At 35.2% G+C, this 26,500-nt stretch overlaps 1 protein-coding gene across 8 annotated transcripts in view; it reads left to right on the top strand.

Annotated features, from left to right (window-relative positions):
• BBS9 (Bardet-Biedl syndrome 9) overlaps positions 1 to 26,500 on the top strand; it is a 456,994-nt gene that overhangs the window by 278,065 nt on the left and 152,429 nt on the right. The window contains exon 20 of one of the 8 annotated variants that reach the window (XM_032286829.1): positions 20,441 to 21,056. The exons of 6 other annotated variants lie outside the window; for them this stretch is intronic. In XM_032286829.1, the coding sequence (XP_032142720.1) occupies positions 20,441 to 20,488 (48 nt within the window). In that variant the 3' untranslated portion in view covers positions 20,489 to 21,056. Of the gene's footprint in view, positions 1 to 7,807; positions 12,588 to 20,440; positions 21,057 to 26,500 lie in introns of those variants that run through there. One more of the 8 variants, XM_032286828.1, reaches the window with a different exon arrangement.

The raw sequence follows: 26,500 nt of genomic DNA, 5'->3' as shown, positions 1-26,500 counted from the left end.
AACTATTCTGAGTCAGAAGTAATCAGAGTGTACCCTCTTCTGCTAAAATTTCTTTCTATTTGTTGTTTGATCTTTAAAAAAAAAATAGTCCTTTGAGATATACTCGGAAACAAGATGTTTCTAATATTACAATAAAACTATTAATGGGCTCATTATAAGGAAATGAAAATCTTATCTTTTTCTGTCAGTGATGACAGAAAAATACATAAGTGGCCTCCAATTATTTATAATTATATGAGGATTTCTTTCATTTATGTTATCTATTTCCTGTTTAATCCCATTTGTTACAATTATTCTTTTTGTATTAGTTTTTTGTAAAGGAGTTCTCAATGGTTGAATTGTGAATTGGTGATTATTACAACCCTTATAACCTTCACAATCCTCCCTTCCACCTTCTTCCCTTGCCCTAATTTTCTCTTTCTCTTTAAGTAGAGGAAAACAAAGCCAGTTTCCTAGAGAGATTATTTTGTAAACTTTCTCAGCAAAAGAAAAAGGTGTACTGTCTTTATATCTATGAACAGCTGCACAGTTATATCAACCCTGGTATGTTTCTCTGTATATTAATATCCAGAGAGCTAATAGTGCTCAGAGTGTTGCTTGAAACTACCAAATATAACTAAGGAAATTAACGTGCTGTCCTTCCTAAAAAGATACTTTTATGAGACCCAGCTGTATATCCTGGAACAATCTAGCAGTGGGAAAAGCGATTTAATGTAATTAAAAGAAATGCACTTTGAACATTGGACTTTAAGTAGATTTAAATATATTTGTCACACTACCTGAGAATCATTGATAGAATGTCATACAGTAAGCCCAGCACCTATCCGACTTTACCATGCTCCCAGATGGGCCACCTATATTTTTGTTTTTAACTTTGCTTTTTATGTGATTTCCAAATCTCTCATAGAGGATATTAATTTCAGAGAATTAGGACCTCACCCAAATATTGATTTCCCCACTTTCCTCCACCCCACCTCATCTAGGGTTGACTTCTAGCCCATCACTTAATATTCTTTTTCAGTTGATTCCCAGTTAGAAGGATGAGCCAGAAGCCATATTCTTGGTGATGTTTTTCCTATGGAAGTCATAGATTTTCATGGGACCATTTCCCTCCATCTTTTATCTTACTTTTGTGATTCAAGGTAAAATATTTGACAGGATATGCCTCTGTCTGTTGACAAAAAGAGTCAAACTGTAGAATATTTGAAGAAATTTATTCTGAGCCAAGTATGAGTGACCAGTGGCCTGGGGCACTGTCTCAGGAGTTCCTAAGAACTTGTGCCTAAGGTGTTCGGGCTACAGCTTGGATTTACACAATTTAGGGAGACATAGACATCAACCAATACATGTAAGATGTTGGTTTGGCCTGGAAAGGTGAGACAACTTGAAGGGGTGGGGTCAGGGCTTCCAGGCAGATAAATTAAGGATTTTCTAATAGGCAATTGGTTGAAAGAGTTAAGTTGTTGTCTTAAGACCTAGAATCAATAGAAGGAATGTCTGGGTTAAGATAAGAGATTGTGCTGCCTTCCTCCCCTTCACCTACATCTGGCGTTTCTTCACATATACCCCCAAACTAAAAAATATATATATACATGTATATATATATATATATATATATATGATAAGAGATTGTGGAGACCAATGTTCCGCTGATGGAAATTAAGTCTTCAGGCAGCAGGCTTCAGAGAACAGGCTGCAAATGTTTTGTATCAGATTCTCAGTTGATTCTGTCCAGAAAAAAGTCCTGGAAAGGGAAAGGGATTCTACAGAATGTAGATTTTTCCCCACAAGAGACAGCTTTGCAGGACTATTTCAAGTATGACAAAGAAACATATTTGGGGTAAAATATTTTGATTTCATTCCTTATATAATGTCATGTGACATTATGCCAGAGTCAGGTTAGAAAGTAAGCCATGTTATATAGGGTTAAATAAAACCCTTTGCCAGGCGCGGTGACACATACCTGTAATCCCAACACTTTGGGAGGCCAAGTTGGGCATATCACAAGGTCAGGTAATTGAGACCCTTCTGGCTAACATGGTGAAACCCCATCATCTCTACTAAAAATACAAAAAATTAGTTTGCCATGGTGGCGTGCACCTGTAGTCCCAGCTACTTGGGAGGCTGAGGCAGGAGAATCACTTGAACCTGGAAGACGGAGGTTTCAGTGAACGGAGATTGCACTCCAGCCTGGGTGACAGAGTGAGAATCCATCCCAAAAAAATAAAATAAATAAAACCCGTCTGATGATACTTTATGGTTTGTAGAGTGTGACTCCTCATGCCCTTGCTAAATCCAGGCCATGGTCTCAAGGAAGCCCACAGGTCTTGGTCCTTATGGTCAAATGTGTCAACTAATTTGACCACATTAGATAAAGTTAATTATCTATCTGGCACATTAAAGTTAATTTTACGAATACAATTATGTGTAGTTTTTATTTGTTTGTATTTGTCTTATTCGAAGACCTTCAGGGGATCCCTGTTGCTATTAGATTACATTGAAACTTCTCATTCCGACATGCAAAGATTTCTGAAGAGTTGTACGCAATTTCTTCTAATCTCATCTCCTATTTCTGCAGAAACTACATGCTGGTCAAGCTACCCTATCCTCTGAAAAAGAAACAATGCAGCTTTATTTATATAATTTGCATACCAAAACTCATCTTTTGTACTGTATCATTTAAGGATTTTTAGTAAATTTGTAGAGTTGTGCAACCATTACCACAATCCAATTTTAAACATTACCTTTCCCCAAAAAGCCCCCTTGTGCCCAGCTACATCTAATCCTCACTCCCACTCCAACTGCAAGAAACTGCTAATCCACTTTCTGTCTTCGTAGGTTGGCCTTTTCTGGATATTTTACATGAATAGAATCATACAATATGTAGTTTTAGCATCTTTTACCTAGCATCATGTTTTTGAGGTTCATCTGTCAGTTTTCCTCAATGGTTGCTCCCTTTTATTTTATTTCCACAACTTTTATCTTAGAATCAGGGGGTACATGTGCAGGCTTGGTACAAAGGTAAATATACAGTCTGAAAGAATCTGTCACCCTTACCCCCCTTCCTTCTTCCCCTCTCTTATATTGCTGCAGTATCTGTTGTACCCAACTTTATGTCCATATGTACCCAATGTTTAGTTCCCACTTTTAAGTGAGAGCATGCGATGCTTGGTTTTCTGTTTGTGTTAGTTTAGTATAATTGCTTTCAGCTACATCCATGTTGCTGCAAAGGTATGATTTCATTCTTTTTTAGTGTCTGCGTAGTATTCCTTGGTGTTTATATACCACAATTTCTTTAAAAAATTTTTTTAAATTTCAATTTTTATTTTAAATTCAGGGGTAGATGTGCAGATTTGTTACCTGGGTAGTTTGAGTGATGCTGAGTTTTAGGGTGTGGATCCTGTCATCCAGGTAGTAAGCATAGTACCCAATAGGTAGTTTTTCAACCCACACCTTCCTCTCTCCCCACTCTAATAGTCCCCAGTACCACATTTTCTTTATTTAATTCATTGTTGATGGGTACATGGGTTGATTTCCTGTCTTTCCTATTGTGAATGAACATACGGGTGCATGTGTCTTTTTGGTAGAACTATTTATTTTCCTTTGGGTCTGTATTCTGTAATGGGATTGCTGGGTTGAATGGTAGTCCAACTCTCAGTTAGCTGAGAAATCTCCAAACTGCTCTCCACAGTAGATGAACTAATTTACATTTCTGTCAACATTAGAAGTGTTCCCTTTTCTCTGTAGCCTCATGAGTGTGTTATTTTTTGACTTTTTAACAAAAGCCATTCTGACTAGTGTGAGATGGTATCTCATTGCGGTTTTTATTTGCATTTCTCTGATGATTAGCGATGGTGAACATTTATTCATATGTTTGTTGGCTAATTGTATGTCTTCTTTTGAGAAGTGTCTGTTCATGTCTATTGCCCATTTTAAAAATGAAGTTGTTTTTCTTGTTGATTTGTTTAAATTCCTTATACCTCATTCTGTGGGTTGTATGTTTATTCTGTTGATAACTTCTACTGCTGTGCAGAAGCTCTTTGGTTTAATTAGGTCCTACTTGCCAATTTTTGTTTTTGTTGCAATTGTGTTTGAGGAGTTAGGCATAAATTCGTTGCCATAGCTGATATTGAGAGGTGTATTTCCTATCTTTTCTTCTAGGATTTTTATAGTTTGAGGTCTTACTTACATTTTAAGTCTTTGATCCACCTTGAGTTAATTTTAGTATATGATGATAGTAGGGATCCAGTTTCCTTCTTCTGCATATGGATACCCAGCTATCCCAGCACCATTTATTAAATAGGGAGTCTCTTCCCCATGCTTATTTTTTGTTGACTTTGTCATATTGATAGTTGTAGGTGTGCAGCTCTATTTCTGGATTCTCTATTTTATTGGTCTATGTATCTGTTTTTGTACCAATACCATGTTGTTTTGGTTACTGTAGACTTGTAATATACTTTGAATTTGGGTAATGTGATGCCTCCAGGTTGCCCTATTTTGTATTCTTACCAGCAGTGTATGAGGATTCTGTTTCTCCCCATCCTTACATCACTTATTGTTGTCCATTTAAAAAAAAATATAGCTATTCGAGTAGGTGTGTAATGATAGCTCACTGTGGTTTTATTTTGCATTTTCTTAATGATGTTGAATATTTTTTCATATGTTTATTAGACTATAATTTTTTGATCAAATTTGCCATATACATTTCTCCCACCATGCCTTTGCTTATGTCATTTTTGCTACATGTATTTCTCCTTTCTTTCCTTCATCTTCCTTTGTGGAAGATTTCCAGAGACCCTTTTGTCTTTCAGGCTTTTTCTGTTTCACCAGGCCTTTTCCAGTTATCTGTGATCTCTTCTGACTTTAAACCGTAGGAGCACTATGATTAAACCTCTGTTGTGAAATTTACTTATATTATTCTGTCTTATATTATGGTTTCTTGCGTACTTCCATCTTTTCTCCTGATGAGCTTGGATGGACACCTGGGGCTATTTCTGTGCTTGCCCACCAAAGCACAGGACAGTAACATAATGGAAGTACTCCATGACTGTTTGCCAAATAGACCTCAGAGAAAGATGTATGTTAAAGAAGAGATGGCTTATTCTTCTATTTGTTTTCATGTTCCCTGTTCTCTTTAGGGCATGAAATCCAGTACTGATCATCTCAACTGTTTTCTACTCTGCGCCTATGGGTCCCTTGCTCTATACATCACTTTCCTTTAGGAAGCTTAGCCTCATCAGAACACTGTCTCTTTTCCTGCTGCCACTTGAAATTCATGCCTCCAGACTCATTTGTCTAAAATGTTGGTTTCACCTTGGTCAGTCACCTCTCTGATTCTCTTAGCCAGTCAGCAGTCACCTCAAGCTTACTACTCAGCCCTCTTTCTCTCTCTCCCAGCAAGACCCTCAGCTATGTCTCCCTCATTGTCTCACCAACCTTTCTAGAAACTTGTCTACATCTATTCCCAACTTTTTTTGCTGTCCTTCTTGGCTCAAAGGATCAGGTACTTAATTTCTCTTTAAGATCAGCCCTTCCTTGATCCCTTTGACCTTCCACTAGCTTCTGGAATACTGATTTATGTAAGAGTTAGTTTTTCTGGCTGTTATATTTTTTATCTTTCCCTTGTTCTTTTGCTTCCTTACAGCCTAAAAACATGTTGAGGTTTATGCCAGCATAGATCTGATCCTCCAACTTTTCTTTGTGTTTCTCTTCTAAATGCAACCTATCTTTTTCTCCTTTTCACACGTGTCTCATAAGATCCACTGTACTTTTATTTTTCTGCTTTCTTACATCTTATTTCATGTGTCCTCTACTTAAAATATACATATATATGGTTAAAAAAAATCTTGGCCACAGACCACAGAAGAACTTAAATTTTGTGTGTGTGTGTGTGTGTATGCTTTCTATACCTCCAATATAGTGCAGACCCTACATATGCATACGGGAATAATTATATGCAGAAATGCAGCCTTCTTTTAGCCAGAAAGGATGCCTGGAACATGTGGATAAGCTTGGATATTTGTCTAATGTTAATTGGAATATTGGTTTTCAGTTGAAGATGCCAAATCTTCATAAAAGTAATTGGATTCAGCTTCCTATTTAGCAAACTACTTCAAATCCCTAAAGTATCCCACATCCGAAACTAATTTTTCTTGATAGTATCAAGTTCAGTCATGAGTGGAACAAGGGTTGACATAGTTTTTTAATATTTAAAATATTTTTTGAGAAGGTTTCAACACTCTTGCTTGTCCACAAACCTATTGTTAAGCACACTAAGTACAGATGCAATCTTTGTGTTTTGCGGAGCTAGTTTAAAAACCTTGCAAAACTGTTTTCTTGAGGTAAACCACATTTATTCCTTTTTCTTATACACATAAATTTAAACTTAGATTTTGATCATATTTCAAGAAACAACACAAAAATGGTGTATTCTTATTGCTTTTTACATGAACTTCTGTATGTACTTAATTTAACTTCTGTAGATTCAGTCTAGGAAATACATTTTATGGTCGTTTTCAGTCTGAAAAGTGTTATTCAGTCTACATATGTTCAGTGTAACGTGTAAGAATATTTGGGGATAGTAAGGAAAAAAGCTCTTAGAATGAATATTATTTTATCATTAAAATTTAGAGATTAGAGATTCAGTTTACCGGACTGTACTATCAAATATTTATCAAGCATCTACTCTACGTAGGGGTCTTTAAGATTGGAGGAGGTATATAAAGATGTTTATAATATGGTGTATGGCCTAAGGAGCATGACGTTTATACAGATAATAATTATAAGCATGGATAAATATTACTTCTTATTGTAGTCATTTGCCATTGAGGATGATTATTTACATATCTGAAAAAATAAAATGGTGTTTAAGTGAAATATGAGCAGGATACATCATACATAATTTTTGTTGTTGTTGTTGTTGTCTAATCTTTTATTTCAAGGTATTATCATGACTTCCTTGGCAAATGAAGTGACAAACAGGTTGATTAATAGATTAGTCATTTAACTTGATTTTCCTTTTTGTGGTTTCTATTTGTTTCTCTATGTGGCCACGGGTGCATTTAGCTTAATTTTTCAGCTACTTTTTATAAGGAGCATAACACAGAAGGATAACAGTTTTTCACTGAAATTCTATGTATATGTATAGATATGAGGTACAAAACATTGTTGGCAATCTTGCTGAGACTGTCTATCCTGAGGCCATATTTCACCTGATCAAGAATTTTAAGTAAGCCCAGCTATAAATAGACCAATGAAGTGACATAGAGGTCAAGTATTGCTTGAATGTAAAAATCTTAATTAATAGAGCAATTTATTAGTAAATGTCAGTTTTTGTCTCTCTCTTTGATTCTTGACAGACATTCTGACAGCATTTAGAATAACAAAAGAACAGATATGCTTTACATTACTGTATCATTAGACCTGGAGGAAGAATAAATTTAAATATGACACTTTAAACATAAAAACCATATTCACAACCATGAGTGAGGAGATTTAAAGAACATTTAACTAAAATGTATTACATGAAAATCATTTTGGTTGAAATTAGCGACTAATAGGAACTACATAGCCCAATGATAGGTTATTCTAATGTATTTTTGTAATAGATCCCATCTTGTTAGAAAAAAATTCATAGCCATGCTTCTGTGTCATTTTTTCTTCCAAGACCTTAAACTATGTACAGTACAGGTAAGTACTGTACAATTTAGTTGAATTGGATTTTCAGCCTGTTTTTAGTTTGTCTCCAGAGTAGGACTAACTGCCAGACCTAACATTGTTCACTACTATGCTGCTGTGCGCATTCTAGGTGCTCAGTACATATTTGTTGAACTCTCTGGTCCTGTCCCAAGGGCAATTGGCATTTCTTCAGGGAGTTTCTGAAGGTGTGCCTTCTGTTTTTGCCAGTAATTTCCCTGGGACCAGGAAATTATTTTGCTAATGAGATATGCACTTTACAACTTGCATGCCTATGCTTATAATTCCTGTTCCTGGAGTTCAGCAGTCATTGCAGGTGCTCCTTTGCTTTGACTGTGTTTTAACTATCAAGTTGTTTTGGGACTCCCAGTTTTGTCACAATGGAATTTTTTTTAGATCCATTTATGCTTAAAAAGCAATTATCATCTTGGAACAAGAATAGGTCCCATCATCTTTCTGGTGTTAAGTTGCAAACATTTGAAAGTTTATGCTTTATATCACTTGAGGTAAATTACTTGCTACATCCGAGTTAGATATATAGTTCTTTTTAAAGCATATTTTTCATGAGCCTGAATCATAGGACTAGAAATGACATTATAAAATAGTTCATCTTTTCAAATTTTGGTTTCTAGCTTGATAGCATTCTTCCTTGAGTTAGGCTTTTATTCTTAAAATAAAAATGATTTTACATAAAATTCTGAAAGCTGTTGACTACAATGTTTGATATAGTTAGTAGGGAATGTTATGGAATAATTGGACACTCAGGACCTAGAAAAAGAGTCAAGTCATTTTTTACTATGAGTAAATTTTTCTGGTCTCCTCATAGTTAATACTGGATAATAAGTTAAATGGCAGGTTTGATAGCCTTCAATCAAGTACTGACTCAGATAAAATACAGTTTCAATAGTAAAGGTGTGGCGAACCAGGCGTGCCTACAACTCTTGGTATCAAAAAATCCTGGCAGTCTCACACCTACTGTCGTCTGTTTTAACTATCAATTTTATCTAGGTGGAGAATCCACTGGGACCATGAATGATAATTTAATTAATGATTTCTTTATTAAGACTTAGGCTGAGTTTAATTTTTTCTTTTGACTATTCTTTTTTAAATAAAGATTCTTTTCTTAAGATAGTTTTCTACAATGGTAATTACAAAGTCAAAGAACAGTAGCATTTTAAGGCCTAAACTACAGGATTACTACTAATTTTATGAGTTGATGCAGCATAGAAAATGTGTGGGTGATTCTTTAAGTAGTCCCTGACACTGTCTTCATTTACTAGTGTACATCAGTATGACTGTTTTCAGATTCAGTTCTATTTTAGTACATTATGGGCTAAAAGAATCTTTGGGGTGAGTTTTTGAAATAAACACAGTTTACAGCATTGTCTCACTGGGGAAATTCCTTCTATGGGCTTGAATACAATAAACATACTTTTGGAATGTTATAAATCATTTAAGTTGGATACTTCCTCTTTTTATAATTTCATATTCCTAGATTTGGGACATTGCAACTGACCTTAGTCATGTAGTCCAACCTTCTACTGGGCATAAAAACTCTGTCATTCAATGCAATCTAAGATTACATTAGCAAATAATTTTCATCTCCTATTATGATTTTGAACAATTTGTAATGACTGCCAAAAATGTTGAGTTGAGAGAGACTCTTAGGTTTATCCAGGCTCCAAGACAAAGGTTGCCATAACTGTTTAGCAGAGTCTGTTAAGATCATGGGAATTCACAATGTTTTAGTATATGCCTGACTATAAGAAAGGAGATTTTCTAGCTAATCAGAGTGAGTTTTCACGGTCAACTTTTGGTTAACATAAGTCTTAGTACCATTTTCTCTTTCAAATGGCCAGTCTTTCATTCAGCCAAGTTCATTGGGAACTTCACCAAAAGATGAAAAAACAGAAAATAGATCAGGTAAAGAGGAGAGAGAGAAAGAATAAAGGTTTCTAATGACTTGCTACATCCACTTTCTAAGTTTGGGCACTTTTATTTTTGCCAAGGGTTAAACCTAGGTGATTGAGACTATATTCTGGTCCAATGTGCAGCCACTAGGTCCTAGGTTCTTTGAGGATAGGGGCCATGTCCATCTTGTTCACTTTACCAAGCACAATGCCTTGCATACAGAATGCCTAGCGTAGCCTAGGCGTCTCGATAAGTTTATAGAGTGAATTACTACAGCCCTTGGCATCTTTGGAGGAAATTTAAAATGAGCTCTCAGTGCTCTTGAAAGTAGCATTGTGTTGGTTCGTCTGGCTTTGTAAATTTTTGATTACAAATGTGTGTTAATGGACAGTTTTATCTTCTGTAAAGGAGTAAAAATGAAAAGGTTGATCATTAGATAAATTTTTGATTACAAATGTGTGTTAATGGACAAATCCATGTATTCACTTGTTGCTGGTTGTGGTTGTGATAGTGCCTTTGAGATTTGCAGTGTGCCATTTCTGTGGAAGGGCTGCTTTTGGTCAGAGGAAGACTGATGATGTATTTTAACCCCTGATGACTAGGAACAAAAACTGACCATGCAAAAACCCTCTCCCTTGGGAGACTGAGTGTGTGGCCAGTGTTTGGCAGGGTGACTTCTTGCAGTGGAATTCTGAAGCTCAGACTTGTGTTCTCTTTCTTTTTTGCCAACCTTTGGGGCTAGGTCATGAAGGGTCTTTTCACAGTGGAAACCATTTTCGCTCAATTAATTGGATGAAAACAAAGGCTGCCCCATGCCCTGTGGTTATTGCTTTACAAGCTAGAGGCTCAGATTGAATTGCAGGCTCCCTAGGTTGTTGGAGACAGGAATGCTGTGGTGGCTCCACCCCCATGGAGAGCGCTGGGTTTGAAAGCATCGTGTAGCCACCTTTCTGGTTGACTTAATAGGGCAGAAGGTAACTGCAAGAGAAGTCTTTTCCAGTCTTGCAAACTGTTGAGAAGACATTATGGGAATATGTTAACAAAACTCCTTAAAAGTTTTGTGATCCATTTCCTTTTTTTAAAAAAGAAACAACACACAAAACGTGCCAATCAGATGGCAGAACCCAGAGTCCTTCATGTCACAATGTGTCCATTTACTACAGCATTTAGTAGATCAATAATACCTTTAGCTTGAAGTAGTTAACAAGCATACCTTTCAGTGTTACTTTTATTTTCTGCTCCCTGTAGCAGTTAGCAAAATCCCATTATGCAATTGGGTAGTATTAAATGTTAAAAAGTTAATTTGTTCTGCATTCCATTAAAATTGCTCTTTTTTTCATGTGAATTGGTCCTTACATCTTGTTTAAAACCTATAATTTAAACTCATACTATAGTAAAGTCTTGAGTAACCTTTTGCCCTTGCTACCTTAATTATTCTTCATCACACACATTATTTCAGGATTCTGACAATGGGTTAACTATTTGCTAGTTAATGAAAATATCTGTCAATTAAGCAATATATGGACTTAAGTTTTAATTAAAATTGTACATCAAAAATGAAATAAAATGTACTTTTTTTGATGAAAATAGATTTAAAAAATATTGCTTTCTTTCTTTTTGAAATAACCATTCTTTGGTTGAGGCCAAATGATTGATTAAGCTGTTGATGGAAATGGGGAGCTTGTTTCCATTTTAAAGTATTAAAACATTTGCTTTTTAAATGCAATAGTTTTCTAATTAAGTTCACTGTCACCTTATATAAATATGCTTAGAGATTGTCTTATGATAATAAAATGTTGTGGAACCAGATCTTAATAGTGGTGTGGAATCTTATTTCTTGATTCCAAATGTGTTAGATAACTTTTTTTTTGGTATTTTTCAAACTTGTAGTGAATAAATAATAAGTAGGAAATGAAATTTCCTGAAACTAAGCTAAATATTTTAAGAGCATTTGGTGCTTTGTTTGGCCTATTTTTGTTTGATGATCTGTATACTTCATTAAAAATCAGGTTCAGAGAGATTACTGATAATTGCAAACTTTATTCTCAGCAGCAGAGAGTGTCTGGCATATGAAGCCCTTAAAATTACCTTTAAGATTTTTAGCCTAGAGAGTTAACATCTTTATGCCACATAAAAACAAAACAAAATAAAACAAAAAAACAAAACAAAGCAAAAAAACCAGGAACAACAACAAAAATGACACACACACACAAAAAAACCCCAAAAATATTGGTTGGTGGGGGGCAGGTGGTGAAAGAAAGATATGAACAGATTCTGAGAATAATGGAGTTTTGAATTTGAAGAAGTCTTGGAAATTAGGTTTAGTTACCTCATTTCACAGGAGAATAAAAAGAAGTCTTAAATATTCAATGACCTGTCCAAGATTCTGCACTATTAATAACTGAGATGGGACAAGAACTGGGGCTTCTGAGATGGTTTGTTGGTTTTGAAAGAGATTCTGGGGTCAGAAAATCTATTTTTCAACCCTGACTACCTTTGTAACCTCTCGCAGATGATTGAAGTGCTCTGAACCTCAGTTTTATCTTCTCTAAAATGGGGCTAATATTCCGTTGGGTGATTTCATGAGATAATGGATTTAGAGACCGAGCTTAGGTTCTGCCCTTTCCAAATGTCTTAACGGTATTGGCTCTCTTCCCTTTGCTAGGTCAGTGTCTTCTCCACAATACACTGTTGTCTTGTAGCAGGTCATTTATGCAAAACAAGACCCTGGCTATTTTGGCGGTGAGGTCTGGGTTTGCTGCCTGACCAGGACCAGACACAGGGGGACACTAGTATGCACCTGGCTTATGATGATACTGTTACCAGGTTTGCGCAGGAATCCATGCTGAAGCCTTTCGGCAGGTGCTTTTGTTCTGTGGCCTCGGGTCTCCTGCATTTCCTCACTCTTGTTTGATACCACAGCCGAAAAATCCACAGAGACAGTGATGATGCTGAGGAACCCGCTGCCTTTTTTTTTTTTTTTTTTTTGGAAAAGAAATGTTCCATGGAAACTTTTCCTGTGAATCCTCTTTGAAAGATTTATGTAGATTATAAAGTCAAAAGAAGGGGTCACTCAAGACTTTTCTTTCCAGGCAGAGAGGCCAAAACATAATTTTAGCAGGTATTAGTAAAAACTGAGAAGTATTTTGTGTATGCTGGGATTCTTGCCAACATCTGTGTTTGCAACTCCCAAGACATTGCTAAGGTGAAAGTTTTTCTTCACTACTCTTGGAAGATCGTTGAAACCAGCCGGCCACTATTCTTTTCCATTGCATCTGTATTATTGAGGCCTCTCTAGACATTGTTTTATGGAATCATGGGCCAACACAAATTGATTTGCTTTTCAGCAAGAGAACTTCATGCTGAATGTTGACTGCAGGTGTGTTTTGGAGGAGGCAGTAAAGGAGTAAAAATGAAAGGATTGATCAGTACATAAAGCAGGTGTAAGTCATTTGGCTATTTAAACTGTAGAATGGCCTGCTTTAATTTGATTTTATTTTTTTACTGTAAATAAATTATTCTACAAACTAGGAGTCCAAGTACGTACATCCAAGGAATTTAAAGCGACTTTTACATGATTGAAGATAGAACTTTGAATTTGTTTAGAAAAGATAAGAAAAGATCTAGTCCTGAGGGAGTACAAAACATATACCATTTAAAAATACTTCCTCTAGTACATCATAATCACTGGTTAATCATAATCAACTATTGCATGTATAGCCATTTATTAATATGTGAGCGTGATGATACTTGGTGTGTACGTTTGTAAACTATATCAATTTTATTAGTTGAAAATATTCTTAATTATTCATAGACATGTATAAACCTACATGAGGACATTTTAACCAGATGTAGCAAAGACCTAGGCATACTTTATTGATCATTTTGTATAGAACATCAGGGAATGTTCCAGCAGAGTGCAGCAAAAGCTAGTTATTGCAAAACATACTTTTGTCTTTTCTTAGTCTGGAATATAGAGATATAGAGGAATTTCAGATTTAAAAAATGATGGAAACAAACAGCAGAGACCTTGGAACAGTGTTCTATGTGCAGCACTGCTCCCTATCCTCTGAGAAAGCCTCAAACAAGAAAAGCATTCTCTAATTTACTAAGTAACACTAATCTTTCTTAAAGAAAGGACAAGGTGGTACCTTCAGATAACACTTGATAATTAGCATGGTGTATTTTTACTTTCTTTTCAATATAACTTTTAAAAAGTACACAAGTACTAAATATCAGAATTCTTTGTCAGAAAATACAGATAAGGAAAGGAAATAAAAGTAAACATTACCCTAATCCTACCACCCAGAAAGAAATCATAGTTTAAAGTTAGTATATAGCCTTCCAGATTTATGAATGTGTTAGATTATGTATAAATATAAATAAGAGATAGAAATAGTTTTAAATTGGGTCATAAGGTACATACTGTTTGGAAAGTGCTTTTTCTTATAAATATAAATTATATGTATGGTTATAGCTTCTATAACTTTTCATAAATATAGTTAACTCTAGTTGCTAGTTTCAGTTATGTTTGTATGGTATGCTTCTGTCTTTTAAAAAATGTGTGGCATATTGCTTCACAGTAACATGTAAGTAATTCATTTTACTTTGTGAATAAATATTATTCTGATGCAGACCACTGTATATTTGATGTGTACCACAAGGAATAAATATTTACTGTCGCAGAATTAGTTGATTTTTCTTACTGTTGGTGATTTACTTTAAGAAGCTTCTCTTCCTAACTTCTAGCCCATTTTTAGAGAGAGAGTGATATTTTTTACCAGTTTGTGATTACACAATGATGATACTTTAAATGTGTTGGTGTTTGTAAGAATATTGGCTAAGTAGGAAAATAATTGCCCAACTTTTTCTGCTTTCTAGATACCACAATTCAATTACTTTTGTCCTGCTTTAAATTCCTACTTTATAATAATAATGCCTTAGGTTTATAATATGATAACTTAAGAAAAGAAGCACAAAAGATCATATTTGGCTTTCAACAATGAGAAAAGAGCTAATTACCAGAGAAACAGAGCTATCAGGCTTTTTTTTAGAAGAGTATAACTAAGAAATTTGAATATTCAGTTTATTTTTTATTTTTAAAAATCAGAGACAGGGTCTTGCTATGTTGCCCAGGCTGGTCTCAAATTCATGGGCTGAAGCAATCCTCTCGCCTTTGCCTCCTAAAGTGCTGGGATTACAGGCATGAGCCATCTGTGCCTGGCCTCAGTTTACATATGAGCACATCTATTTGAATTCTGTCTGGCACATGAATGTCCCTGAAGGAATACTGACTGGGAGAGAACTTGGGGTGACCAGGTCAATGACCTTTCTATCAGAAGTGAGTGCCACGTTCCAGTCAGGCCAGGAGAGTGATCATGAGTGCTGGGGATCAGAACACTTTGCTGATTAAGGAGCTAGAAAGTCAGCCAAATTGGAAGCTGTAGCCATGTTAAAGTTATTACAGAAGCTACCTGCTGAGGGGTTGAGACATTAACAAGCCTGGCTATGTGATAAGGTTGACCACAGAAGCACAAGTGTGAACCTGATTCTGTAGCAGAGAACATCTGCCTCTGCTACTGGGGTCAGGAACAGCCTTGAGACTGTGGGAATGCAGCAGAGGAGACATGTATCACCTTGCTGTAACCACTGGTTCTTCAAGCACAAAATCAAAAAGATAGAATTTTAAAATGAAATGTATACTTTGTGTGTGTGTGTGTGTGTGTGTGTGTGTGTGTGTGTGTGTGTGTTTCTATCTATAAGGGGATGAGAAAAAGATTTTTGAATCAGGGCCCATGGGTGTGCACACTGTGCTTCTGGTAGCAGGGTCTAGGATTAAGGGGGCCTTTTATATGATGTGTGAAGAATATATAAATGGCAAAAATAAAAATATTTAAAAATCTTCCGTTGGTTTAGCAACACAATTCAAAGTCAGTAAACTTCAGAAATTATAGATGCCCCAGGAAATAAATTAAAGGACTTGGATCATTACTTTACAAATATAAGCATACCAGGACATTTTGAGACCAAATTTAGTTTCTGTTGCTACTTCAAAGATAAAACTTGAAGTCTTTTTATGTTAATTTAAACCTCTCTAAAAACCTTGTAATTGGGGTAAGTAGCCACTGGGGGGTAGCCATGATTTGGTTAAAATTACAAGTCTGACTAGTGAAGGTTTTTCCCAGGTGGGAAAGTGAAAGGACCACTTTGATTCCTTTTGAACTAAAGCAAATAAAATGAAAAGAAAGTTCACTAAATTTTACTAAACTTTGAATTAATTTCTTGACTTTGTTTAAAGGACATTTTTTTGAATTTTCAGCTACTAAGTGGCATTTTTTGCTCCGGCCACCAACAACAAACTTGACGTTAACTAATGATGAACTTTGCTTTTCTCATCACCTTGTAGCTAGAAAAACACACACATATACCACGCATATTGTATATTTTAAAAAATTATATCTTTTTGGTTTTGTGCTTGAAGAACAAGTAGTTCCAGCAAGGTGATTATGGAAGAATATAGGAAAACTTGGCTTATCATTTCCAAAGAACAGAGAGAAGATTACTTTCTATTCTTATAAAAAGAACTATTCATTTTCCAAAGAACAGTTTTCTGCTGCCGGCTAGATGCTGCTTGAAATGTATACACTTGATACTTTAGTAGTTCTGAAATTTGCTTTGGGTTCAGTCTGGAGGGGAGCATTAAAAAATACAGATTCCTGAGCTCCACCCTTAGATTCACTGAACTTCAAGGGAGAAAGGATGTTTTTTTAAAAGGTTCCCTGGTGATTCTGAGGCAGGGTCCAGGAAAATGTCTGGCAGCCTTCTCTCTTGTAATGTGTGAGAACGACACTAGTAAAAGAATATCTCAAAACTAACTTTAAAAAAGTTCCCATTATTAGAAACAGGTATTTAAAAATATCTACAAATAGCACATGTAATAAGACTTTAAGCAGAGGGTTTAACAGAATTTTGTAGAAAATTTTAATATGCAGACCATAGTGCAATGAAATTTCTTATTTGGGGGTTTCTACTTTATACTGATAGCCGTATAATTATAAGATTTTCTTTTTTAATTTTGGAAATGGAAATGTACTTTCTTATTTAGCTGCTATTTAAGAAAGATCTAGAATGTCAGAGTAATTGAAATTCCTTTTATAACTTTACTGAAGAGATTTGCTCACTCAGAGTAATGGATGTGCCATACTCACAATCATGTTATGGTAAAAAATTTAAAAAGTTTATGATTTGTTGGATATAATTTAATATTTTAAAAATGTTTATTAACTTCTTCTTCCCCTAAACTATGAAATAAAGGGGAAGTGATCACATTCTGTTTTACAGACAAGAAACTGAGCAGTGAGGAGGAAAACCACTTATCTAAGGACATTCTAATCTACAGTAAACACACAGAAGAGTATTGGATTATTTTGATTCCTGTGCCATTTTGTTATCTACCATTCTACTGTAAAAGGAGAAGTTCTCCTCCCTTCCCAACCCCATATCTAAACTTACAGACTGGTTATAGATCCCACTGTTAGTCTTCCTACCTAGACCCGACTTTATTCAGTGGAGCTCAATTATTAATTACTATTAATTAATTTTTATCATTACTTAAAGTATGGTGACAATACAAACAGGCACACTTAAAAAAATTATTTTAAGTTCCAGGGTACATCCAGGCAGGATGTGCAGGTTTGTTACATAGGTAAACATGTGCCATGGTGGTTTGCTGCACCTATCAACCCATCACCTAGGTATTAAGCCTAGTATGCATTAACTGTTTTTCCTAACGCTCTCCCTCCCCCAACCCTACCCCCTGAGAGGCCCCAGTGTGTGTTGTTTCCCTCCCTGTGTCCATATGTTCTCATAGGTACACTTTTGAGAGACAATCTAGTCAAGTGATGGATGGACACCAGCTTGCCTGTCTGGTCTTTTCTCCCAAAAGGCTCAGAAGCTAAAGGCACTGTTATGAGAGGAGTTGGAAGAAGTGAGGAATTAAGAGACTTCTTTTGGGACCTAGTTAAGCAGAGCTGATCTTGTCTTACTTTTGAAATACCAAGTGGGCCTCATTGTATTTTATTTTAGTATGGAGCTTCAGATACCTAAGCCAGTGTCTTTTGCTGCTCAGTTATGAGATCCAGCTTGACCTTACTTACAGTGGCAATCATGTTAAGGGAGAACAAACTAGAGTAAGCACAAACAGAAACTTAGAGTTAGTTCTAAACAAATGTGGATCTAATTTTTTACATTAAAAGAAAACAAAAAGGAAGGCTGACTTTAGGTAACATTTATCAAATTTAGACTCAAATAACCCAAGAAGTTTATGAGGTCCAGTTTGTGGAGTGAAATATTGGCGTGAAGAGAATGGAAACATTGCATGTAGGAAAATGTACGGGAGTAGAATTAGAGAAGGAAAAATCACTAGTCATGTCCCGATGTTACTACAGCCTCACCACCTTACTTATAATAGGAATTCAGTCTGTTACAACAAAGAGGGTTCTGTAAACGCACCATGATAAAAATGGCAAATACTTATAATAGCTGCTATTTTTTGAGCACTTACTCAGTGCCAGCTATTGCTAAGCACTTTACCTACATTATCTCAATTATTTAAAGGGTTCTGTTGCACAGAGGGACTCTGTAATTTTTTGCCCTCGATAACTTAATACTTTTAAAGAGCATTTCTTTATGTAAACACTTCCCTCTGGATTTGAAATTTTAGGAAATAAATGGGAAAATATTAGCTAATCTTGTACAAGAGAGAATGATAGTGTTGGGCATATGCTATAAATTCTTCCCAGATTTCCCAAACTGTGATCCAAGGAATATTATTCTGGGAGATATTATTAGATGTTCTGTAAAAAATAGGTTTTGAAGCACTGCATTCTGTATCCTTCTGTTGGGAATTCACAAATAAGCCACATTGGGCCGTTAAAGGATATGAGAAGTTCTGCTTCAAATAAAATGGCATTTTTAAAAAACGATGTTTACTATTTTCTTAATTTAAGTACAGAACACTTTGAGAGGAATGGTAAGGGAGGGAGGATGGGAGAACATTCCATGAGTGTCTAGTTGGTGTCGGGAGACAATTCTGCTGGATGTCTCTTGTTTCCATACATCTTGCAAAAAGAGGCACTGACTACCTTTGTTCTGTATTATATTTTCAAGAAGGATGTTTTATAGAGAATAACCTTGGACAATAGAGATAGTATCTCCCTGCAGAGTGGAGGTAGGTTGTTTAGTACAACAAAGACAATAGATCCTTCCAGGACAAAGTTTAGGCATGCTTACTGACCATTATAAAATATTCAGGGGTTCCCTAAGCTCAGGGTTCTTTTCCTGTAACACAACCCCTCCACATGTGCAGATGTCACCTTCTTGGCCCTTTTCACATTACCTGTGGGAATTTGGGCTCAGGGAACTAGCACAAATGCTGACATTCTGGCTACTGTTGTTGCTTTAAGTAGTAAAATCTTTTGCCTCTGACCTTGCAGTCTTGAAGGAAGCTTTTGTAAGCATCTGTGAAACCATGGCAGATTAACTTGTTAACTTGCATTTAGAGTAAAATCTTAGACTTTTCACAATTTCTGAAGGATTGGGTAGAGTAGGGTGAGAGAGAAGAATAGAGTGGCTGGAGCAAAGCTGTGAAGAATGGAGAAAACAAAAAACTCCAAAGTTAAGCATCTTCTAAACAGTCTAGACTATTGACTCTTCTGGCAATGTTGCTGCTTTGAGCCAACTAATCTGAGTTTCTATAGCTTTCCTTTTAGATTTTATTTACTATACTTCAATTATGTTTTGGTACTATTGTTTTCTGTGCTCAATTTTTCTAGGTGTAGAATTTCTGTTTATATAATGAAACACCAAATGGTGCTGGATTATTAGTTTTATAGCTGTTGTACATTTATGAAAAGAAGGACTAGGCAATAAGCTAGGCAATTTACATGGGTTTTCTGATATAATCATTCATATTATTCAGGATTTTGGTATTGCTTTTTTTGAAATTTAGATGTGAAGAAATTTGACATTCTGTGAGGTGGTTCTGATAATATTCATTACTATCATTTATGAAGTCCTTATTAAACACCAGCTACTGTGTAGCTAAGCATAGGATATTTTCTTATTTAATTCTCGTAATGACCCTAACTAGTTACTATTATTATCCTTATTTTATGCATGAGGAAACTGATAACCAGAGAGGAAGTGATCACCCCCAGGTCAGGTAATTAGTAGAGCTATGATTTAAATACTCTTATGTATGTATGACTTCAATATCCAGTTTTCTCTGTTCCCCTCCACCCTATGCCAAATTAAAGCTTTATGGCATTATTTGGCTTGAACTGAGGGCGAGCCTGTAGTTATAATCCAAACTAGACATTTTTGAGAGGAAAGGGGAACAATATTAATAATTGCACCAGGACAACAGGTATAGTCCAGACTGTCATAGAAAAGCAGGGTGTGTGTTCACTCTATTGTGCAAATGAAATACCCAAGTAAAATGGTAGGATAGATTTTAGTCACATTTGTGCAATTGAATTTTGACAGGTGTGGTTCTAGGATATTATTTCCCATTGAGTCAATATGCTGAATTCAAATAGTTTTAAATATTTTATTGTGCTTTTAAAAGTGTTTTATTGCCAAGGTAGACCCACCCTTATTGACAGTTCCAATATAGATAAAATGGATTACTGCACATCCTTTTCTCACACCTCTGTGTTTTATGAGTTTCCAGAACTTAGTACAGTCTAAAGTAAAGGGAATATTTATGACATTTTAAAAGCAAAACAGGAGAGAATTAATCTTTTCTCTCTTCTTCCACTCCCTCAAACTGAAGAACGTGATTGACTTGGCTTTATATGGTACACATCCCTCATCTAAATGAAACCCAGCCGAGGATGGAAAATTGCAACACTATCTTGTCCTCCTAATGTCAACTGACAAAGGATAAGATTCTTAAACTTTGCTTTCCTTGACATCCTTTTCTGTGACAGTTCTAACAAAGAGAGAATAATAATTAATATAGAAGTCTATGATAACTATAATAGTTTTCTTGTGGTTCATACATAATTAGCCTCTACAGACAATGGTGGTGGTTTTCAATTAATTTTTGTTGTTGTGCTACTTGTTAGAAATTTTTTGACGTTGGTGTTAGGCTGGCCTGGTAAATATATTCTGTGCATTTTTCTATATTGAAATATTTTTGAAGAGTATATTCTGTGAAATGATTCTGTGGTCAAATGATATATCTTTTGAAGATTAGCAATATACGTATAAGCATGTTGAAGACTAGATGAAGTCCTAGAATGCTAGAAATAACTTACTTTGTTTAGCCCAGCATTTCTCAAACTTAGACACTGAGTGCTTTTTTAGTGGAGCATGTATTAACTTTTATGGACCTACAATCACACTTTGGAACATATTGGCATATGTGTAGTTTTCTTTATTTTATTTTTTTTAAAAATGCCACCTCTATTTCTTGCTATATCTCCCTTTATTTTGTAATTTGATGTTGCCACTCTCTCCCCTTTTTTGAGTAGCTTTTGCCTTGAAATTAAAAAAAAAAATTCAACCCAAAATGTTACTTTATCAAAGTTACTGTAATTCATTGTACTCTGAATCTCTTAATCTCCCTTTTCCTGTCTACCATGATTTGCTTTGTTCCTTTTTTAAAACTTTTTACTTTAATTATCATTTATTTTTATTCTTTTAGGACACTTAAAGCATTTAAGGCTATGAATTTGTCTTTGAACATAGCTTTGCCGACAATTAAGTGTAGTGAGTTGCAGTATGGCTTGGTGAAAATAGCACTGGCTTAGGAGACAGCTAGATCTTTACTAGGATCCTGCCACGGATTCCATAATCTTGAACCTCACTTTCTGCTATTGTAAAATGAGATTATTAATACTTACCTTTCAGGATTGAAAAAAATATTTTTTTTTCTGTGGCATTCATAGCACAGTACCTAAAAACTAGATGGTTGACCAATGAATGCCTATCTTTTATGTTTTTATAAATACTCTGTAATTTCAATTTTGATTTAGCTTTGTCACAGTAGTTTCATAGTAGCTGTTTATGAGAATAACTTTACTTGCCAAATAACAAAATTAAAAAAAACTTCTAATGTTGTAAACTATTTGAATTTCATTTTTTTCTGAGATACCTTCTCTGTGGGAGGGGAGATTTGTGTTTAGGAAGCCCTAAGCCTGCATTAGCTTGTGGCCCTTAAGGAAAGGGTCTTTTCTTCACAACATCAGGTCAATTTGAAAAAATTGATGTACGGGTCTTACTGGTACCAGGGAGAGTGCTACTAGGATGGGTCCAACCTGGACTACATGCTCACGCTGGTGACCATATAAGGTTAGTTCTGTTACCAATAAGTAGACTAACACAGATGTGTAGCAATTACAAAGCAGTAGTGAAAAAAGATAGTCAATATGGTCTCCCTACAATCTGTTAACTGAAATTCATGTATTCACTCACTTACTCAAAGATGTTGAGAGTCTGCTCTGTCAAGTACTGTTTAGGCATTCTGGATTTATCAGTAAACAGAAAGAAGATCCCAGACTTAATAGGACACAGGTTTTACTAAACATTTTTCTTATTTATTTGTTAATAATTATGTTTGTCCTCACTAGATATAAATTCCCTGGAATCAGCAGCTTTTTTTTTCTTATTCTCTACTGTATCCCTAGCATCTAGAAAATACTTGGTGTGTTGTAGTATCTCAATAAATGTTTGTCATATGGAGGAAACTTGGGTACTCTTCTGGGTGGATGATAAGTCTTGTTTTATTTTGTTGCCTAGTCGCTTATGTGGAGGAAACTTATTTTATCTCAGATAAATTGAAGAACTCTAGTTAATTGCAGTGGGTAAAGTCCAAATGAATTTATTCTTTCTGTTTTTCCTTGTCTCTACTTCTTTCATCTATCAGTCTTGTGGATTTAAAATATGATAAAATCTGGGACATTTTTCTTGCTCACCAGTGGCCAACAAACAGTAGAAATTGAATAAATACTTAACAAATGAGTGTTTCGATCATAAGAAACAGGGCATGTTTACCTCTCCATTGTTGGCTGTGCAGTTGGGATTTGCAATCTTCAATGAATATGGAAAGAGTTGGCAATAGGTATTTGGGAGGTAGAGGAAAAAGATAAGACAATGGTACTGGCATGGCATGGTGGCTCATGACTATAATCCCAGCACTTTGGGAGGCCGAGGTGAGTGGATTTCTTGAACTCAGGAGTTTGAGACTAGCCTGGACAGCATGGCAAAACCCTGTCTCTGAAAAAAAAAAAAATTAGGCTTGATACCATGTGCCTGTAATACCAGCTACTTGGGAGGCTGAGGTGGGAGGATCACTTGAGCCCAGGAGGCAGAGGCTGTGTTGAGCCAAGATCATGCCACTGCACATTCCAGCCAGTCTGGACTACAGAGTAAGACCCTGTCTCAAAAAAAAAAAAAAAAAGTACTAGTTACCTGAGAAAGCAGTTCCTGTCTAATATAGAGGTGACTACTGGCATTCTGGGTCTGGGTTGATGTAGATTTTTGACTGGGTGAAGGCAGTAGAATTTGGTGGAAATCTTTTTTGAACTTCCAGCCTTCTCTGCTAAACTTGGCTTTCCTATTCAGAGTCTGCTGTGATCTGAATGTTTGTGCCCCTCCCACCAACCCCAAATTCATATATTGAAACCTAATCACAGATGGGATGGTATTAGAAGATGCAGCCTCAGGGAGGTGATTAGGTCATGAGGGTGGTGCTATCACGAATGGGATCAGTGCCTCCATAAGGAGGCCCTAGAGAGTTGCCTTGCCCCTTTTACCATGTGGGGACACAGCTAGAAGGTGCCATCTATGAAACAGAAATAGGGCTCTTATCAGACATTGAATTGTTAGCACTTTGATCTTGGAATTCCTAACCTCCCATACTGTGAGAAGTAGATTTCTGTTGTTTGTAAGTCACAAATTTGTGTGATATTTTGTTTTTGATGTTTTGCTATAGCAGCCCAAATGGACTTAGGACAGAATCAGAGCCATACATTTAATGGAAATTGCTCCTGATGTGTGGTGGATATAATGCACCACGAATGTTCATACTTTGTACTGCTTTGTAACTGGGCATCTTTTTATAATATATGCTTTTGAGGGAATGAATATTGAAATAGGAGAAAAGAGCAAATCAAGCACCACTTGATAATTACCATGTCAATTGAAAAGTCCCTTACATTTGTCCTTGTAATGATCACCAAAGAAAGAGTATTTTATAACATCCCCAAGAAACTCATTCTCGTTTGTTAGACATTTGTGCCAGGATTTTTTTTTTCTTTAATTACTCTAAAAAAATCTTTATTTTGCAGTGTAATTACATTATAATGCGATTTTATACGTCTTCTGTTTCTTATATGATAAACCTAAAGGGTTCCATAGAAAACTAGCTAATATCATCCAATTTAAGGTGATTTTTTTGCTCATTAGGTTACAGTATTAAATCCTTAAGATAACTTTGTCTCTTTTCTTTGTTGTTTTAGAAGAAATAATTTAGCAGAAAAAACAATGCACCTGCATAAGAAAAGTTGTACATGTTGTTACTCGAAATGGAAGATGATTTGAAATCAAAACTGTATCATTTTTATGAGGCCTATAGAAGAGTTATTTATGAACATCTCTAGGCAAGTTTTTATGATAAGCATGTTTTCTTTTTTTTCAAGATGTTTTCCCTCATTTGTATCACATTTGGAATGTTATACCCTAAAAGATTCCCCTACATGATTTTAGAGTTAAGAATCCTTTTACCTGCTAGTTTCCTCTCTCACTCATTCTCTCCTGGGACACTGATCTATTCTATAATTCAGACCCTCAGTTGAAAAGGAACTGACATATATGTGACTAAGAGAGGGCTTATGTATTCCTTGAGGTATGTTCCATCAGTAACCTAGCCACTTTACCTAAAGGCTGAAAACTGTGAATCATTTCTTCCAGTGCCGCATGCTAGAAGGTACTTGATTTAGGAATATGGGTAATGTGGGCTATAATTAACTTTCATATATTTTATTTCTGTTCTTTGTTTTAACATATGGCATATAATTTTATACTAATTTCAGAGATAGGCAATTAAAATTTTGCATTTCCTAGTATCACAAATCTTGTTAATGGGTATACTAAGTTACATGAAAACACATGTATATTAATCAATAATTTACCTTCAATCACAGTCATCTGTATAATGCCTTTCCTCTGATACATCACTGGTAGAGCACAGTTTGACAACGAGAAAGCAACAGTTGTTACTGATTTTGCATTCTTTTGGCAGAGTTGCAACAATTTTCCTATACCCTGATCCAGTGGAGATATCAGATAGATTTCTATACTGTACTTGCATTTGAAATTTCTTCCTCTATTTTTACTCTATTTTTTTCCATCAGCTTATAACATCATAACATTGATTAGTGCAAGTAATGTATTATTCATGCCATTCTGGTTTCATTCCATTAGTGCTATGGGTATTAGTATTCAGTCTAAGAGATACAATTATGTCAAGAGCCCTCTGGATCAGCTAGTTTTGTTTTGTATTTGTTACACATTCATAGGAGAGACTTCTTTGTAGAGTAGATCTTTTTATTTTGTTGGTGTCAACTGGAATGAAATAAGAGGCTAATATGAGGCTGATGTAAATATAACCTTTTAAATTTTTTTATTTTACAAATAATTATGTAAAATTTGAAAAATTTGAAATGTCTAAAAATTGGAAATATATAAGTAGGGAAATAAATTCATCTGTATTTTCATCCTCCTATTGACATGTTGATTTTACTTTCTAGTCTTTTTTTTATTTAAAGAATAAAGTTCATGTTGTATATGTAGTTTTGAATACTGATTTTTAGCATTACATGATGCATACTTTGCCATATAACATTTTTAAAACTTGATTTTTGATGAGTACATAATTATTTCTATTATTGTGTCATTTTCAACCATTCTCAATTTTCAAATATTTTTTCATAGTTTATTTTTTAATCAGTGATGTATATCTTCATTTATAAATCTTTGACCTTATCTCTGGTTATTTCCATACGATAGATTTCTAGAAGTGAAATTATTGGGCCAAATTAGCCTTTAAAAAACTCTTGATACATATTGCCAAACAGCTTTCCAAAAACACTGAATTTTAATTTCCTGTTTGCTAAAAAAAACTTTCTGTTTTAGCTTATGTTGCTGTAAAGTCATTTTTGATTTAATGTGTATCTGTCTTTTTAATAATATGTTCATTAAAGTAGACAAGTTGAAACATCATTAGATTACTAAACAACCAAAACAACTCAGTGGATAGCCTTTTAATGCTAAAAGCTATCTGACATATAGGTGGGCCATCTTTTCTTAGTGTGTAATTTTTGATGATTTAAATTGCTACAGATCTGTAGCTAAATGTTTGAATGGAAATATTGTGTAGGGGTCTGAGCATTCAGACAGATAACAGTTCTTTAAGTCTGCCGTGGAAAAATGAGAGCTGCTGTCTGCGGCTTCATCAATAATAACTGAGATTACGTTGTGTTTCACCTATGTTTTTATCCATTCATAGACCCATTTAGTGACTTAATTTTGTATTTGTAATTATGTCAAAATTAGTACAAAGTCTAGGTGATCTAATCAAAACGAGTTATGTTTGAAATAACATACTGCTGCTCATTTGCTTATTGGACCTTAAAGAATGGAGTCTAAAATGTGCAGGGATGGTCATGACATGATATTATATGAATTTAATGTAATATTATGGCATTGACTGCATGAAATATGCAGAAAGTTCTAAGTTCAGAGAAAATGTTTTAATTAAAGTATTGTGACTCTGTTTTACCCTTCTATCACAAGGCATTTTGAGGAATATTATGAAATTTCACCTCCT

Source organism: Sapajus apella, unplaced genomic scaffold (assembly GCF_009761245.1).
Source record: "Sapajus apella isolate SASKATOON/1434 unplaced genomic scaffold, GSC_monkey_1.0 scaffold19, whole genome shotgun sequence".
NCBI classification, from domain to species: Eukaryota; Metazoa; Chordata; class Mammalia; order Primates; family Cebidae; genus Sapajus; species Sapajus apella.
Note: the sequence above shows the minus strand (reverse complement) of the source record. Positions and strands in the feature narration are given on the sequence as shown.